The following is a 19,230-nucleotide window of genomic DNA, read 5'->3' on the forward strand; positions in this document are numbered from 1 at the left end:
ATGCCAGGAAATGTGCTAAACACCGGGGATACAGAGAAGGATAATAGTCTCTGCTCCCAGAGTTCATATTTTAATGGAGGACACAACATGCAAATAACTAGATATCTACGAGATATAGTATATACAAACTAGATGGAAAGTCATCCCAGAGGGGAAGGACTCCTTCAGAAAAGCCAGGGAAACCCAGCCGTGAGGGAGTACAGCATTCCAAGCCTCAGGGATATAGGCATAGAAATGGGAGAGGAAGCAGTGCATCTGAGGGACTGATTTGGTTGTTTTAGCTGGATCACAGAAGGCAGATTTCCAGGAGTGATGTGCAAAACGATTGGAAAGGTGTGGGGGCTGGGATTCAGATACCTGCCTCTGCTTCCATCCAGGTCCATGACTGCGAGTTAATGAATTCATTTCACTAATCTGTCCAGACTGAAACCTTTTTGTCAACTGGGTTATACATGCATGCTTATGTAAAACAATGTAGAGGCAGCTAGGTGGTGCAGTGGATAAAGCACCAACCCTGGATTCAGAAGGACCTGAGTTCAAATTCGGCCTCAGACACTTGACACTTACTAGCTGTGTGACCCTGGGCAAGTCACTTAACTCCCACTGCCCCCTCCACACAAAAAACCATAATGTAAACACAAGTCACTTAAATCTCTTTGCCTCAGTTTCCTCATCTATAAAGAGCTGAAGGAGGATATATATGGCAAAGCCACTCCACTATCTTTGCCAAGAAAACTCCAAATGGGGTCACAAAGAGTCTGAAATGACTAAAAAAACAAATTATGTTGAGCTTTGAAAGACACTAGGGATTATCAGAAGTAGATAGTAAATATGAAAGACCATACATTCTAGAGTTGAAAGACCACCTGCTTCCAAAGCACTGAGACAAAAAAAATGAAGTGGTCTGGAGGAGAGACCACAAGAAGGCCAGTTTGACTGCACTAGTCATTGCATAAAGGGGAATATGACATAATAGGGCAAGAAAGGTAGGTTGCAATCAGGTTGTAAAGGCTTTAAATATCAAATAGAAAAGTTGTGTTTGATTCTAGGGTAATAAAGAGCCACTGAGTTGACTAAGCATGGGGGTACCATAGTAAAGTCTGTGCCTGAGGACTGTTTCTTTGGCAGCTTAGTACAGGGTGAATTGGAGGTCATTAACAGGGGCTTAGAAGGTAGCAAGGTGGATCAATGGACATATCAAGTACTGGGTCTGGAGTTAGGAAGACCTAAGTTCAAATGTGATCTCAGGCAATTATTGATTGTGTGACCCAGGGCAAGTCACATAACTTCTGTTTGCTTTAATCCACTGGAGAAGAAAATGGCAAACCATTCCAGTATCTTTGCCAAGAAAACCTCATGGATAGTATTGGAATGCTGTGCTCCACATAGTGTCATCAGAGAGTCGGACGCTACTGAAAGACTGAACAACAGAGACTTAAGGCTTGGAAGTCCGATAGAAGGCAATTGTAATAGTTTAAGCAATAGGTGATGAGGGCCTGAACTAGGGTGGTGGCTGTGGTAGAGATGATGATTGTAGAACCAAAGGAACAATGTACACTCTGACAACAACAATATAAATGATGACATCATGATAAGACAACAAAAACTTCAAGTCAAATGATGGCTTTAAATTGCTAAGGCAGGGGCAGCTAGATGGCACAGTGGATGGAGCACCAGCCCTGGAGTCGGGAGTACCTGAATTCAGGTCCGGCCTCAGACACTTAATACTTAATTAGCTGTGTGACCCTGGGCAAGTCACTTAACCCCAATTGCCTCACTAAAAAAAAAATTGCTAAGGCAAACATCCCTTCTGTTTATAAGTGGCAATGGCCCTAAAATGGAAAGTTCTATCACTTACAATCACTATATGCATACTAAGTGGCTTTCCTTAACTTTCTTTTTTTTTTAAATGATAAGATTTTTATGTAGTTGGGGGTGAGGGAGTGAAGGTGTTTCTTAGGAAATGACTGGAATCAAAATAAAATATAGCAATAAAAATATTTCTTTGTTTTTTAAAAAAGAACTCATTCTAGACTAACTTAATTTCCTTTTTAAATGTAACCAGATGAATAGATCAGGTCAGTGTCATAGACTATATTAAATTTTAGCAAAGTATTATTTGACAGAATTACTCATGCTACTTTTATGATTCAGATTAAGAGGTGGAAGAGACTTCTAGAGACCATTTAGCCCGACCTTCTGATTGGACAGATGAGAAAACTGAGACCCAGAGAAGTTAAGTAGTTTCCCAAAGGAGTAGTAAATACAAGTAATGAGTGGCAATCCTGGGATTCCAACTCAGAGTGTTTCGGTGCAAATCCCACGATCCTTCACTACACTACTGCACTTTCTCTCAAGCACATTTGGGCAGCTTAAAACTAGTGACTAGTCCTCCCTAACAGTCACTAACAGCTTCATGTCAACTAGAAAAGAAGTTTCTAATGAGGTGTTCCAGGAATAAGTCGTTGGCCCTCTGCCCTCTGCCATTCAAAATTTTTATCAGTAATTTGGATGAAAGCACAGAAATGATTTACATATGACACAGAGTTGGAAGGACAAGCTAAAATGGATGACAGAACCAGAATACAAGTTTTCAATAGCCAAAAATATGGGAATAAGATGAAATTTAACAGGGATAAATACTTAAGTTTTGCAGTTGGGTTAAAAAAATCAACTTCATAGGAATACCAGATAGGATAAGCATGGATTAACACAACCCAGTGAAAAAGATCTGTTGGTTTTAGTGGACTGCAAGCTCAAAGGGAATCAATGGGTACAAAACAAGGCAATAGTTTTATTGTGTTCTACTCTGGTCTGACCATGTCTAAGAACACACTGTTCAGTTCTAAGCAACTTTTAGCACGTTTTAGGAAGGCTGTATAGACAGGGCAGCTACGTTGTGCAGTGGATAAAGCACCAGCCCTGGATTCAGGAGGACTTGAGTTCAAAGCCCACCTTAGACACTTGACACTTACTAGCTGTGTGACCCTGGGCAAGTTACTTAACCCTCATTGCCCCATTAAAAAAAAAAAACGATTAGAAAGGAAGGCTATAGATAAGCTTGGAATGCTTCTAGAAGGGGGCAATCAAAATCATAAGAGGACTGGAAACCAAGCTGTACAATTGGGGTGTCAAACTCAGATAGAAATGGGGGCTATTTACCATATAGAAGAATCCCTGTGGGCCTCATATTGGTTTAGAAAACCACATATTAATATTATATCTGTTTTATTGTACTTTTATTTATTTTGTTAAATATTTCCCCATCACATTTTGACCTGATTTCGGCCACATTCAGGAATATTATGGGCTGCACGTGGCCTGTGGGATAACATGTTTGACACCTCGGTTGTAAAAGGATCAGTTTGGGGAAATGGCAAGCATCATGACTACGTCAAATATTATAAGAAACCTGCTATTTCAATTTGGAACTATGCCCAAAGGGCTACAGAAGTATACATACCCTTTGATCCCTGCTATATCCCAAAGACATCCCCAAAAAAAGAGAAAAAGACCCATTTGTATAAAAATATTTATAGCAGCTCTTTTTGTAGTGGCTAAGAATTAGAAATCAAAGGAATGCTCATCAATTGGGGAATGGCTAAACAAGATGTGGTATATGATGGTGACGGAATATTGTTGTGCTAAAAGAAATAACAAGCAGGATGACTTCAGAAAGGCCTCGAAAGACTTATATGAACTGATGTATAGTGAAATGAGTAGAACCAGGAGAACATTGTACACGGAGACAGCAATATTGTTTGATGAAGAACTGTGAATGACTTAACTATTCTCAACAATACAATGATCCAAGACAATCCCAAAGGACTGCTGATGAAACATACTATCCCCCTCCAAAGAAAGAATTGATGGAACAGACAGAAACATGCTATTTTTCACTTTATTTTTTTCTTTTAATCAAGTTTTCTTGTACAAAATGACAAATAAGGTAATGTTTTACATAATCATACATGTATAACCCATATATGATTGTTTGCCACCTCAGGGAGGGGTGAGGGGAGGGAGGGAAAGAGGGATAAAAATTGGAACCCAAAACTACAAATAAAATGTTTATTATTTTGAAAGAAAGAAAGAAAGAAAGAAACCTGCTATTTGGAACAAAGATTAAATTGATTCTCATTGGTCTCCCGGTGAAGAAATAGAAACAAGGGTTGGAAGTTGCAGGAAGTCAGATTTTAGTTTGATATACAAAAAAATCTAACAGAGATGACCAGAATTCCAAAAATGGCTCAGGAAATACAGGTGGATTCCTGGTGACCATAAGTCTTCAAGGAACAGGTAGATGACCACTTGGGGCTGTTGTAGATATGGTCCTTATTCAGATTTAGGTTAACCTAGACAAGCTTCTGAGGTCTGTTCCAGTGCTTAGACCCTGTGACTCTGGGAAGATTTCTTCTGTACAACTGAGACCTTAGAACAGGCAATTATGGCTTAGTGTAATAAAGTATCATTAGGACTTTGGTAGACATTTTTGACATCATCTGGTAGAATAACTGTAGATGTTTCTTGTCCTATTGTGACAAGAAAGAAGACATGCCTAAATTTAGCATGCATATGTGTGTATGTCTATGAATTTGTGTGTGAAGTCATATATATGTATGTATAGATGTATGCGTGTATATAGGTGTGTGTATACACACACATATATATATACACACACATAAGGGTGAATAAATCAGAAGTTTTCCCCAACCCCCACCCCCATTACACCTTGGACACATCTAGGAATAATTCTGGTCTGCCAGGGCGGTTTGCCTTGTGCTTCTCCTTAGAGTCACCATTTTTTGCTCTTGATTTAACCTTGTTTCATATTCCACTGAAAAAACTGGAGCCATTTGTCAGAAGCTTCCTCTTCTCCCCACTCTTAATCTCACATCACTCAGATGCCTTCTGCTATCTTCTCCTTCACTCCTGTCTCACATGAGGTGGTTGCTTTCTTGCCAAGGCAAACCCCTTTACATGCACAAGTAAACATGTTCCTGCCCTGTTTTCTCGAGCTGCCTGCCACCTAACCCCCTCTGTCACCCCAGCTCTCTCACTAACTTTTCATCTCTGCCTGTCTACTGGCTGCTTGCTTACTTGCCTAGAAATACACCCATTTCTCTCCATCTTCAAAACCCCTCACTTGATCTGACTATTCCTCATAGTTCTCTCTCCTCCCTTGTGTTTCTAAACTCCTTGAGAATACCAGCTACAATTAGTGCCTCCACTTCTTTCTTCTCACTTTCTTCTTAACTCTGCAAGTCTAGTTTCTGAGCTCATCGTTCAACTGAACTGCTCTCTATTAAGTTACCAAAGATTTCTTAATTGCCAAATCTAATGGCCTTTTCTCAATCCTCATCCTCTTCACTTCTCTGCAGCCTTTGACACTGTTGATCATTCTCTTCTTGATTCTTTTTTCTCTCTAGGTTTTCCTGACATTGTTTTTTCCCCATTTTCTTCTTAGCTCTCTGTCGACTCCTCAGTTTCCTTTGCTAAATCTTCATCCAGGCCTTGTCCACCATCTATCATTGTCTCTCAAGTCTCTGTCTTGGGATGTCTCTTTTCCATTTATGTTATTTTCACTTGATAACCTCAACAACTCCTACGGATTGAATTATCTCTATGTAGATGATTCTCAAATATACTTACCCAGTTTTAACTTCCCTCCTGAGCTCTAGCTTCATATTTGCAGTCTTTTAAACATCTCAAACTGCTGGATGTCACGTAGACGTTTTAAATTTACCATGCTTAAAACTGAGCTTTTATCTTCCTCCCAAAACCTTTCTCTTCTCTAACTTTGAAGATACCACCATGCTCTCAGTCACCCAGGCTCATACCCAGGTGCCATCCCTGGCTCCTCACACTCTCTCATGCCCCATTATCCAATCTCTTGCCAAGTCCACAAAATCTCTCATATAACACACCTCCTCCAAGACTGCCACCACCCTGGTCTAGGCCTTTATCATTTCATGCCTGGTTTATTGCAGTATCCTTCTAGAAGATTCATCTGCCAGTCTCGCAAATCTCTTCCCATTCTGGTTCATCATCCATTCAGCTACCCCCCCCTCCTCCATTCAATAAACTCCATGTTACCCCCAGGATCAAATAGAAATTCTTCTTTTGGGCTTTTAAATCCTTTCATAATCTGACCCCTTCCTACCTTTCCAGTCTTCTTATAGCTTTCTCCTCTCCACATAGTCTACAATCTAATTACCCTGGCATCCTTGATGTTCTTCCCAACTTGGTTCATTTTCACAGACTGTCCCTGATGCCTAAAATTTTCTCTCATCATTTCTACCTCTCAGATTCTCCCAGCTTCCTTCAAGTCTCAACTAAAATCCTATCTTTGGCAAGAAAACTTTCCTACTCCTCCTTAGTCCTTCTTTCTGAAATTATTTCCTATTTATCCTTTATACATTTTGTTTGTATCTAGTTGTTTGTGTGTTGTCTTCCCCGTTACAACGAGAGCTCCTTGAAGGCTGTTTTTGCTTTTCTTTTTATCACTAGTTCTCTATATATTGCTTGCTCTAGTAGGCTCTCAATAAATAGTTGTTATTGTTGACTCTTGGGGAGCCTGAGAAGGAAGGGAAATTCCCCTCTACCCTAACCCTGATCTGAAAGGGAGAGACAACACAGAAAATGAAGGGTGTTCTGCTAGTTCAGGGATCAGTGTTAGAGTCCAGAGGACAAAGAGCAGCTTCTTCAATGAGAATCTGTTCTTCTCCCCTCCTCTTCATTTTAGAAGCATCCCCAATCACTGGGGAGCAACCAAAGATCAGAGATTCCTCCCTCTGTGTGTATGTGTGTGTGTGTGAGAGAGAAAGAGACAGAGAGAGAGACAGAGACAGAGACAGAGACAGAGAGTGCTCCGTGCCACTCCCACTTCTGTGAAAGGTACCCTTTTGACAAATGTGCAAACCCTCTAGTCTCGCTAAGTTGATTTGTGAACTCATCAAATTGATGAGGGGCTCCCCTGATCACTCCCTTTACACATAAAACTAGGAGATCAAACCAGATTATAATCTTTAAGGTCATTTCCAGCCTTAACATTTAATTACTTAAATGTATAAAAACAATTCTGCTATTAAAATAAATGGAAAATTCCTTAAGTTGAGGCAATTAAAAGATTTTTTAAAAAATTTTAATCTGCAAAAAACCTTGAGATTTATATTTATATATATATATATACATATATATATATATGTTTTGTAAATAATATCTCCTTTGGATTTATCTCTTTTCCATTGTAATATCTTTTTTCTTTTTGGGGGGTCCATTTTAATATCTAAACTTATTTTGTATTGCAGTCAATACATGTAATGTACTAATTCTGCTTTTGTTTTTTCATTTTATCTGCCCTTCACATTTAGCTTAACATCTTTTCAACTTCTACCTTTTGATTTCTATATATATAAATGTTTTATAAAACACTTTTTCACTTTTTAAAGCTTTATAACTTAATAAACATCAATAAAACATTCAAATGTGCAAATAATTTTTTAAAGTTCCATGAAACCATAACTTCTATTAATCTGTCTAAAAGGGGTTGTTTTTTTTGTTTTTGGTGAGGCAATTGTGGGTTAAGTGACTTACCCAGGGTAACTCAAGTCCTCCTGACTCCAGGGCTGGTGCTCTATCCACTATGCCACCTAGCTGCCCTCTGTATAAAAGTTTTTAATGCAGGTATTAACCTTAAGAAAACATTTTTGTATCCTCTTTTAAACAATTCTATGTATTTTTCAAGGTTTTGTTGTTTTATCAATATTGTTTACATAGTTGTAGTTGTAGCCAATGTATGTATTTTTAAATTTTTTTTCTTTTTTTTCTTTTTCTTTTCTTTTTTTTTTTTTGCGGGGTTATGGGGGTTAAGTGACTTGCCCAGGGTCACACAGCTAGTAAGTATAAAGTGTCTGAGGTCATATTTGAACTCAGGTACTCCTGAATTCAGAGCCAGTGCTTTATGCACTTTATGCCACCTAGCTGCCCCCAATGTATGTATTTTTAGTCCTTCCATCTGACTCACTTTAAGACATGCCCTACTTCTTTACATTCATACTTGCCCTTTAATTTTTTTTTCTTTTCTCCATCTCTGTGATTTTTTCTATGCATTAAATTCCTTATATTGGGTGTTCTGTTTAGAAACTCCTACCAGAACAGCTGGATGAAATCACTATTACTTACAGACTTACAGGGTTAGCTGGGACAATGAGAAGTTAAGTGGAATGCCCATGGTCATTCTATCAAGGTGTGCCAGGGGCAGGATTACCCAGGTCTTCCTGACCCCAATCTAACATTCCTTCTACTTCACCAGAGTTGTCAGATATGAGACCTATAACACCCAAAGAAGAACCAGATTAAGATATAATTGGGAAATATGTAACAAAATAGAAAATAGATTATGTTAATATGTGGTTTTCTAAGTCAATCCAGAGATCTTTATATATAATTTTGTGGCCCTTTTTCCATTTTAGTTTGATGCTGTAAGGAATTAATTGTGAACTCTCCCCATAATGAATTTGGCTCAAACAATACCAATGAACCACACCATGTTGCCTCTCCTGTTACACACAATACCCCATTCATTGTGTGTACATTGCTTAGTGTTGCCCTATATTTGTTTCCCTAGAGTGCTCCCATGCTGCAAATAGTAGCCTGATTGGCTTGGTTGGCCTCAAGCTTGGTTTTGGAGACATGGAAATAAGATGGCTTCAGCTCTGGTTTATGGGGATTTGTGTTCCTGAATCTTCTTACCCTAAAGGTCCTAGCCCTTAGTCATTGACAAACTGAACCTTAGACAGACTGAGACCTGGAAAAGGTCTCAAATTGTGTTGTTGTTGGGTTTCTTTTGGGGGGGGCAGGGAGATGAGGGTTAAAGTGACTTGCCCAGAGTCACACAGCTAGTAAGTGTCAAGTGTCTGAGGCTGGATTTGAACTCAGGTCCTCCTGAATCCAGGGCTGGTGCTTTATCTACTTCAACACCTAGCTGCCCCAAAGAGCTTAATTTTAAAAGGCCAAGGTCCCCTACTGCATCTTGGGTCATCACCAGTCATCTTAACTCTCGTCTTGCCAGTGGATTCCTAGGACTCTGGAGGAGAGAGTGAAGCTGATGATTCTCCATAGCTCTCCTTCACTTAAACCCAGTTCACTTGAAAGTGAGGACATTATTTTCAAGAATGTCATTGCTCCTCTTCAAGAACAAAGAACGATGGGCAGCTAGGTGGTGCAGTGGATAAAGCACCGGCCCTGGATTCAGGAGTACCTGAGTTCAAATCTGACCTCAGACACTTAACACTTACTGGCTGTGTGACCCTGGGCAAGTCACTTAACCCCAATTGCCTCACTAAAAAAAAAACCAAAAAACAAAGACTGAACAACAACAACCACTCTGAAGACCCTTTTTGGTTATTTCCCAGCCATTGTACCCTAGACACTTGCCTTATATCTAGACACTATGCCTTATGTAGACAATTAGCCTTCATGTTTGAGGGGATAAAGCTCACAGTAGCAAATTAAGGGTTTCTTTCTTGGTTAAATGATGAATCCACTGCTAAATGTGTCTATGTTGGGGGTGGAGTGAGGGGAAAGGCGATACAGCAGGTCTCAATGCTTTAAAGCCATGAACAACCTCTTCAACTTCCTTTTCCACCCCAGTACTTGGCCTGGTTACCCATTTCATAGTTTTAAAGGAGAAAGGGCTTTAAGTGTCATGGAGCCCTACCCTTTCATTTTATAGATAGGGCTTCTTAAACTTTTCCCACTCGGGACCCCTTTTCACCTGAGAAATGTTTACGTGCCCCTGTATAAAATAGGTACACATAACCTTTTAGTGTTGCCAAATTTTTCTTGACCCCCACATTCAGTTACACCCCCATATGGGGTCTTGAACCACAGTTTAAGGAGCTTTGTTATAGAGAACTCAAAACAGAAAGATGTTGCTTTGCACTTGAAGGTCAAACAGCTAATCAGTGGCAGAACCTCACCTAGACTCCAGGTTGTCTGGAATCCCAAGCAAATAAATGCTTTTTCCTCCGGATAAGAGATTTATGGACCTTGAAGTTGTCCCAGCTTGAATTAGTGGCCCCTGAAGCCCCAAGGGAGGCAGAGAGGAAAACCAAAGCTGAACCAGGCCTGAGCATTCCCCAGTTCAAGTGACTTCTTCCCAGATCCAATTCTCCTCTCAACTCTGGAGAGGCTGGGGTTTTTATTAGTTTGTAACAGTTACCTCCTCTGGTCTGAAATGACTCCTCCTCAGGAAAAGCCATCTGTGCCAGTGCAGCCGGCTCATGGATCAAAGCTATCTGTGGCTGTCACTGTCAAACTAAGTTGACTGTTTACCGAAAACTCTGAACTTTCTAGGGTTGGGGGCACCAGCACACAGCTAATTTGTGTCTGGTTAGCTTGCAAGGTCTCCAAATACTCGCGAAAAGTTTGGCTTGGAGATTGTATTTGCCGGAGGCAGATGGTGTTTCATAAGTTGGCGAGTTAACTTTGAACAGATCTAAAGGAGAGAGACATAAATCTTGTATGATGGTTTCTTCCCGTGTTCCTGTACCTAACACGAGTAACGGCAAAGGTTAAAAAGAAAGAACGAGGGGAAAAAAAAAAAAAGAACGAAAGGCGGGAAGGTAGCAAAATGGAAGGCATGGGTTTAAATCAAAGCTCTGACACTTAGATAGCACTTGACCTCGGCCATGCACCTTGACATCTGTAAAATTTGGAGGCTGGAGCTGAGGACCTCTAAGGTCCCTCGGAGGTTCTAGCCCTGACTAGAATTCTAGAATTCTCTGACCTCAGGAACTGACAGCTCGAATGGGTCTGAGGCTGGAATTTGCAGAGCGCCTTCGGGACCCTCGGGAAATTAATCAATAAAGCAACCCTCGCCACACTGCCCGGCGACAAGGCTGTCTCACGTTCTAGGCAAGTGGGACCAGAAGTTTTGCTTGTGCTAACCAACTGTCGCTACTGTCCCTTTGGGAGCTCTCGCACCCTCCCACCCCCAACCTGCAGCAACACTGGGACTGGGTGAAACTCCCAGGTAAGAAAGAGGAGGGGCAAAAAGGGTCCCGGCATTCATACGTGAGCTCCTGGCCGGCCAAGGCGTCATCCTCCGCCCCTGTTTTAACAGCGGGTCCTGGGCGTGGCTTCACTCGAGAGGGAAAACCTGGGGCCGGCTGGATGGCCAGCAAGTGAGCTAACAGAGCCGGTGTGGCTGCTGAGTGTCTCTTAGCAACAGCCAAGTCGCAGATCTCTGGGCTATGGCGAACCGGCCTTCCATTACCCCGGAGGAGAAGGCCGAGCTTTATTTGAGAAAACATCATATCATGGAACTGCTGAATTACCTCACTGTTCAACTGCTCTATCAGCAGCCCGGTAAGGGTTCCTCCTGCCTTCTGGCTGGGTGCTGCGCTCTCCTTGACGCGACCCTGGGGCAAAGAACTCGACTCTCCCCTTAGCTGCTTTCTACTTCCCTTCCCGTGCAGGGCCCCCCATACATATGCATCCTCTCACAGCCTCCTACGAAACACACTCCACTCTCTCCTCCCATTCTTCAGACAATTAATAGCAGCAAGTAGGGTCATGTGTGTAGGGCCCCCCAGGGAGCTAGGAGACCTGGGGTTTAGCGCTGGTTTTGCTTCCAGTCAACAGTGTGACTTTCAGAGGTAACTGGCTGCACTCCCCGACCAGATTGCAGACTCCTGTTGCAGAACAGGAACTGTGTTTTCCAGCTTTGTGCTGAATGTAAACTGGCCTTAATTTTATACTTCTCATTCTCTTTCTTTCTGCACTCAGTGATCTGCCGCGCCTCTTCCCCTTAGCCCCAAAAGGGGTGGTGAGATAGCCTACTCCTTACTATTCGTTGCCACTCAGACTCACTCTCGGCCACCATTCAGCAGCTTGTCTTCCTTTGAGGTTCATTCTGTCCAAATATATTACCTGATCAAGGAGTTTAGTACCTGTTTTATAGTCTTCATTTCCTAACCCCTGCCCTTAAATTGGAGAACAATATTGATGTTTTCCCTTACTCTGAACTCACAATTACTCAGTCTGCTTATATCCCATCTCTTCTGCATCATAAAAACGTTTTTAAAAAACCCAAACTCTCAGGACTCTACCAACCACCAATCAAGCCCTCTTGGCATCATAGCTCATCTCAGAGCCAAACTAGGGGAAAAGGAGTTGAGGGAAAGAACAGCACTCGCTCTGCTTTCAAAATTCTTGTGTTCAAAGTTCTCTGACTCACATGCTTCTAGCCTCATCACTCAACAAATTGCTCTCTTCAAAGTTATCGTTCTACTCTTTGTTTTTTTGTTGTTGTTGTTTTTTGCGGAGCAATGGGGGTTAAATGACTTGCCCAGGGTCACACAGCTATTAAATGTCCAGTGTCTGAGGCTGAATTTGAACTCAGGTATTCCTGAATCCAGGGCTGGTGCTTTATGCACTGCGCCACCTAGCTGCCCCATCATTCTACTCTTAATTGCCAAACCCTATACCCTTTTCTCAGTCCCCATGTTTCTAGCTTATCCACGCCACAAATAATGCTTGCTTATAGTTTTAGATAGATGCTTCTTATCTTTTTAAGGAAAAATCCCATTGATACCTATGCGTTTAAGCATTTTTAATAGAAATGAGTGTTGTATTTTGTCAAAAGCTTTGTCTGCATCTGTTGATGTAATCATGTGAATTTTGTTACTTTTATTATAGATATAATCAATTATGTTAATAATTTTATTCATGTTTAATCATCCCTGCATTTCTGACATAAATCTCACTTGGTCACAGTATAAAATCTTTGTGACATACTGTTGTAATCTCCTAACTAGAATTTTATTTCGGATTTTTGCATACATATTGATTACTGAAATTTGTCTAATTTTCTTTGTTTTTGCTCTTCCTGGTTTTGGTATCAGCACCATATTTGTTTCATAAAAGGAGTTTGGTAGGACTCCTTTGCCTATTATTCCAGATAATTGATTCAATATTGGAATTAGTTGAACTTTAAATGTTTAGTAGAATTCACTTGTAAATCCATCTGGTCCTGATGCTTTTTTCTTAGGAAGTTTATTTATGGCCTGTTTTAATTTCCTTTTCTAAAATAGGTTTATTTAGATATTCCATTTTCTGTTAATCTAGAAAATTTATATTTTTGTCAGTAGTCTTCCATGTTACTTAAATTGTTAAATTTACTGGCATATCATTGGAAAAATAATTCCTAATAATTGCTTTAATTTCATCTTCATCAATCAATTTTATATTTTTTCATAAAATCAACTACTAGTTTTATTTATTAATTCAATAGATTTTTAAAATTCAATTTTATTAATTTAACCTTTCGTTTTTAGGATTTCCAATTTGGTATTTAATTGGGGGTTTTAATTTGTCCCTTTCCTGTTTTGTTTTGTTTTTTTAATTTCATACCCAATTCATTGATCTGCTCATCATTTCTTTCGGTGTTGTTTTAAATCAATTTTGCCTCAATGATTAAAAAAAATAAATTTTCTCTCCCTCTTCTCACCCTACTGTTGCAGAAAACAACAACAGCAAAAAACACCTTGTAACAAACATGCATAGTCAAGCAAAACAAATTTTCACATTGTCTATTTAGAAAAATTGTCTTATTTTGCCCCCTGTATCCACCACCCCTCAGGAAGTTGGGCAGCACTGGCTTCATCAGGAATCATGATTGGTCATTGCATTGGTCAGAGTTCTTAAGGCTTTCTAGTGTTGTCATTATACAAATTGTTCTCTATGTTCTACTCACTTCTCGTCAATTCATACTGGTCTTCCTAGGTTTTACTGAAACCATCTTTTCCACGATTTCTTATGGCACAATAGTATTCTATTGCATATATGTACCATGACTTGTTCAAGCCTTCCCCAATTGGACAGCCCTTCTTTTCAGTTTCCTGCTACAAAAAGATCTATTAGAGGGGGCTGCTAGCACTGGATAAAGCACTGGCCCTGGATTCAGGAGTACCTGAGTTCAAATCTGGCCTCAGACACTTGACACTTACTAGCTGTGTGACCTTGGGCAAGTCACTTAACCCCCATTGCCCCACAAAAAAAAAAAAATCTATTAGAAAATTGCCCTTCTTGAGATTTCTTAAAAACATCTACTCGGTTTCTGAATTTCATTTAATGGTAGTTTACTAAATTTTTTTCATCCTTAATTCTTTCAGAGTGTTCATAATCCATTTAATTGGGCTTTGATAACATTATAATTGTTTTTTTTTCTTTTTCTGGTGTTTTTACTGGTGTTTGAGCATATTTTTCTTCTGGTATGTTAGTCTTTTGCTTTTTTAAATCCACAATTTTAAAAAAAATTATTTCCTTGCTTTTATCTAAATGCAATTTTTGGAGAGTTTTTGTTAATTTTGTTGCGTTTTGGGGTATATTGTTGCTGACTTTTTTTTAAGGGGCATAATGACCTTTAGAGTCTTACTATCTCATACCTCCAAGTTCCCTTTAGTCCCCATTTCTTCCTGAATTGCTGTCAGTAAAAGGCAACCCAGTGTAGAGAATTGTAATTGTCTCCTTGAAGTGGTCAGAAAGGTATATATATTCATGCATGATCCTGTTTTTTCCCCTAACCAAATAATTTCAAACTATTGAAGATTATTTCTCATAGAGAGGACTCCAGGGTTTGCCAGCTATGTAAAAAGTTTTATTTAAGGGTAAGCTAAGGGGCTAAGAATGAACAGCCAGGATCCAATCCTAATTTCCTGAACAAACCTTCATTTCTCCTATCTTCTTTGGCTCTTACTTCCCTTATCCTTTCTGCAGTGTTCCAGGAAGTGTGAGTTTATGTGATTTTTCACTTCACATAATAAGTTATTCCATATAGACACGTTTTTTGCTTTTGTTAGAAATTAAATTTTAAAATTTAGAGTTAAGAATTCTGGGATGCTGTGTTTTATTTGGCTAAATTATCTTTTAATGTTTGTATGTTTTGAGAATATTTTGCTTGGAATACCTGTAGTTTTGATTTTATGGTGTCTTATGAAAATACAAACTGTTCTATTACAGATAAACCAAGAGATTTTTTGCTAAATATGTTAGCAAGAATTAAGATTGCGAAAATAACTATTGTAGACTTTCCTTATCTCATGGATGACTCTAATTTGGTTTCTATGTTTGAAATAATGGACCCTACAAATCAAGGTTTTATAACCCCTGTTCAGCACAAAGAAGGTTAGTGACTTTTATTTTATTATAACTGTATATAGTTTGTGGTAATTTCAGAACTCACTTTAGTTTAAATAATTTGCATTTTCTGAATTTCTTTTCTAATTTTCATATGTATAGCTCTAAAGACCCTTGGTCTTCTGGATCCAGATGAAGTAATAGGTGAAGATGGAGAAGTTATCACCAGGGAGGATTTCAAAGATGATGTGTAAGTTTATTTCATTTAAAATGAAAATAATAAGTGGTTTTCAAGTAGAATGAGCATTGCCTCCAACTTTTTGTGAGAAAGGACTACTTTTGGGGGCAGCTAGGTGGTGCAGTGGATAGAGTACCTGTCCTCGAGTCAGGAGGACCTGAGTTCAAATCTGACCTCAGATACTTGACACTTGCTAACTATGTGACCTTGGGCAAGTCACTTAACCCCAATAGCCAGAGAGAGAGAGAGAGAAAGAGGACTCCTTTTCCTTTTCTGAAACTTTCAGTTTACCTGGGAGGTAATGAGGACAGTGTTGACACTAAGGGCCCATTTAGTAGACAGTAAAGTCAAGGGTGACAGGCCACCCCACACCCCCTTCCCAGTTGGTAATCCCATAGAAGTGATCTTGGCAGCAATTCACCATGGTCCCCTATGTGAGACTGAGATATTAGTAACTTCTGCTCTTTGATGGCTAACAGAATTTAGAAGTGCTTTTGTTTTGGGGGTGGTATGTTTTGTAAATGTTAAAATGTGTTTTTCTTTAGACTAGCAAAAATAAATACATCAAGATCAATGTTTATTATTATATTTATTATATGTAATTAAATACAAATAGTATCACATCTACATTATTTATAAACATATTTTTATATATATGTGAATTTATTACTAATTTCTTCAGTATAATTCCATTATTATACTTCTCCCACCAGCTTATATCCTAAACATACTCAAAACCTTTCCATCTTGGTATGTGACCTACTAAAACTTTTGCCTCAATGACTGTCTTCAAAAAACAAGGGTCCATGGATAAAGCACCAGCCCTGGATTCAAATCCAGGCTCAGACACTTGACACTTACTAGCTGTGTGACCCTGGGCAAGTCACTTAACCCCCATTGCCCCCACAAAATAAATAAATAAATAAATAAAAAACGAGGGTCACCTCTATGGCACAGAGAGGCACACCAGTAGAACTTTAGTTAAGATTTCATATTTAAGTTAAATAATTCATAATGTAAGTCCCTTGTGAGCAGGAACTGTTCTGTTTTTGTTTTTCTACCTCTTGCACCTCATAGGATAGCTAGCTGACATTTGATTCAAACTTAATGAATTGAACTGATACTAAAAAAAAGTATTAACTGAATGCTGTCATAACTCAAAGTTATAGAAAAAAACATTTTCTTCTCTTGGGCTACCAGTTGTAGATGCACTTACTTCCCCAGCCCATTGGATAGAACACTAGAACTGGTGTCAGGAAGGGCCTGAGTTCAAATATGGCCATAGACATTCACTAGCTGTGTAACACAGGACAAGTAAATTAACTTGTCTGCCTCAGTTTCCTCAACTGTAAAGTGAAGATAATAATAATAGCGCCTACCTCCCAGGGTTGTTGTAAGAATCAAATGAGATCACTGTAAAGCACTTACTATATGCTATGGCACATAATAAGAACTATCTAAATATTTAGTGATACCTGTAATCAAGGTGAGCACAATGGTCCATTCTTTGGAATGCAGTTCTTATATCCTTGACTTGGACACAGTTGTTGGTTTGTACCTGTACTCAGCATGTGTTCCTAATGGGTAGTGGAGAATATATGGCCTGGCTGGGTGACATGTATACGGGCTCGTCAAAGACATTAGGAATGTTAGGCAAACTTCGAGATTCTTGATTCCAAGCCCCTTTTAATATCTTAGTAGTTTGTAAACCAGAGAATTCACCAATATTAATGAGTTATGGATTGACTTTATCCGATTTGTCAGAAGGCTCATAAATGGCAACCAGTCATAGAGCCGGTCCTTGAAGCCTGCCCAGCTTGTAAGAACTACCCGTGACTATCAGTCACTCTGATAACAAAGCGTGGTCACCTCCTAAGGATGACGAGATGGAAATAAGACTGCCGTGGAGGATTAGCATTTCCATTTACTCTGAACAGTAGCATGTTCATACATTGGGAGACACCAAATTCATTCCCAGAAATAGACATGACATGAGTCACATAGTTCCCTGGAGACAGCTGTCTTTCTCTCTAGTTATTCCCAGTCGGTTCTGTAGTCTAGCTTGCAATCCGGCCTATATCCAAGCAAGAACGCAAGGGTATTTGAAATTCCCTCCCTATATTCAGATTCTAATTCCAGGCCAGGCCAGTTCTGTTCCTCACCCTTACCCAGCCTCCAGCAAAAAGGCCAAGCAAAGAGCAAGTTAAGGGTTTCTCTGGTTGGTCTTGATCTGCTTATGTCAGAGTGAATTCATCCCCTGCTGGCAGAGCACAAAGAAATTGATTAGGGAAATGAGTATGGAAACTGGCCCACTTTCCAGCTCTTCCTAAATCTGGCCTCAAAAATGTGGTTTCATCCTCTTATTGGAAGCATGAATAATTAAATCAAACATTTATATTCACATAAGCATAAATATGCATCACAATGTGACAAATTTGGGATTTGGATTATTTGGGATTTGGGATTGTCCAGACTGCAGTCTCCCCTAAATAGTACAAGAAACACTGGTTCATTTCTATTTTATTTAGGCCTTTTCTTTCCTTATTTGCCATCAGCATGGTATTCAGGTGTGATTAAATAGAACTTTTATTTTTGTTCCCTTTAGGAATAGGAGGACTTTGAAGATATGGTCATCTTTTTAATACCCTGCACGCAGGACAAAATAAATGGTTCCTCACGTTTGTGGTTATCCAGTTTAGATACTAAATGCATTTCTCTCTAAAGATTAGGTTTTTTCCCCTATGTTAAATTAAATGAGTTAAATGTGTTACATTAAGTGACTTAAGTTGTTACAATAAAAAGGTCATGGAAAGTTTTATTTCTGTATCAGTTTTTTGTCTTTAACCTAGACCTCAGGTAAGGGGGTGGGGAGGATGACAAGCAAATACTCTTCTCCATCAACCAGCCTAATTCTTTTGGGAAAAGATTTGCTTGATTGCTATGCCCCTACTTTCGTTTTGAGGCAAATACTTGTCTCTCTCTCTTCCTGATTTACTGCCAGGCCCTGCTGCAATGTGGAAGATGAGCCAAGAGTCTAAGACTCCACAGATAAGCACATGCATTTACATTAAGATACAGCCATGCCCTTAGAAATCCCTGTTTCCTTAGGATGTTTTCTTAACACCATCATGAAGAGAGCTTACTTATTTAAGTATCTGGTATGTATAGGCCCAGTGTTAGGTTCTAGGCTACCAAGATTTCCCTACCAAGTCTTTATCATCACATTATTTACAGTCTAGCTAAACAGATGCCTGTCAGGATGTTCAGACTAGGCAAAAGGGCTATTCTGTAACCATAGTATGCCAAATTTCAAGTGACTTGAATGGAAGTAATAAGCACTGACCAACTTATGCTTACTCTGACATCTGTGCTAAGGGGATTTTCTAAGAGATATAACAATCACCCATATGAAACCTAACACTGGCTAGCTTCAACCATCAATCCTGACAGGGTGATGACAGACTCCAGTAAACAAAAGGGAGGTGATGGTGGCTGAAACAAATGGCTAGGGTGGGTGGGTGGGTGATCTGGAGGGTCCAATATCTGCATATTGTCCCCATTCACTTTGAACTCAACTTCTACTTCACTTGTAGGGAAAGACCAAAGCCCTTTGCCAAACTTTCAAATTCAACTCAAGTCCAAGTCTTCATATGTTGTCTTTGAGAGATTATTGGAAAGTGAAGCAGGGCAGAGCAGGGTTTCTTTCTACCCACAAAATTCTCAGAGCACAAGGCTTGGGTCTCACCTTTACTCAATGTAAACAAAGTCTCTCTCTTAGGGCTCAGACTATCCAACCTGCCTTTAATCCAAGTTACCTTTTACTTATTTTAAAAATTTATTTTATTTTT

The 19,230-nt window shown here is 39.5% G+C and overlaps 1 protein-coding gene across 1 annotated transcript; it reads left to right on the top strand.

The window, feature by feature from the left end:
* The first annotated feature begins 11,189 nt into the window (after positions 1–11,189).
* EFCAB10 (EF-hand calcium binding domain 10) lies at positions 11,190–18,967 on the top strand. The gene is made up of 4 exons (XM_043968142.1): positions 11,190–11,373; positions 15,028–15,192; positions 15,307–15,394; positions 17,988–18,967. The coding sequence occupies exons 1-4, from the start codon at positions 11,259–11,261 to the stop codon at positions 18,022–18,024; spliced, it is 405 nt and encodes a 134-aa protein (XP_043824077.1). The 5' UTR covers positions 11,190–11,258; the 3' UTR covers positions 18,025–18,967.
* Positions 18,968–19,230: the final 263 nt, after the last annotated feature.

The sequence above is a fragment of the Dromiciops gliroides genome, chromosome 5 (assembly GCF_019393635.1).
Source record: "Dromiciops gliroides isolate mDroGli1 chromosome 5, mDroGli1.pri, whole genome shotgun sequence".
Classification (NCBI taxonomy): domain Eukaryota; kingdom Metazoa; phylum Chordata; class Mammalia; order Microbiotheria; family Microbiotheriidae; genus Dromiciops; species Dromiciops gliroides.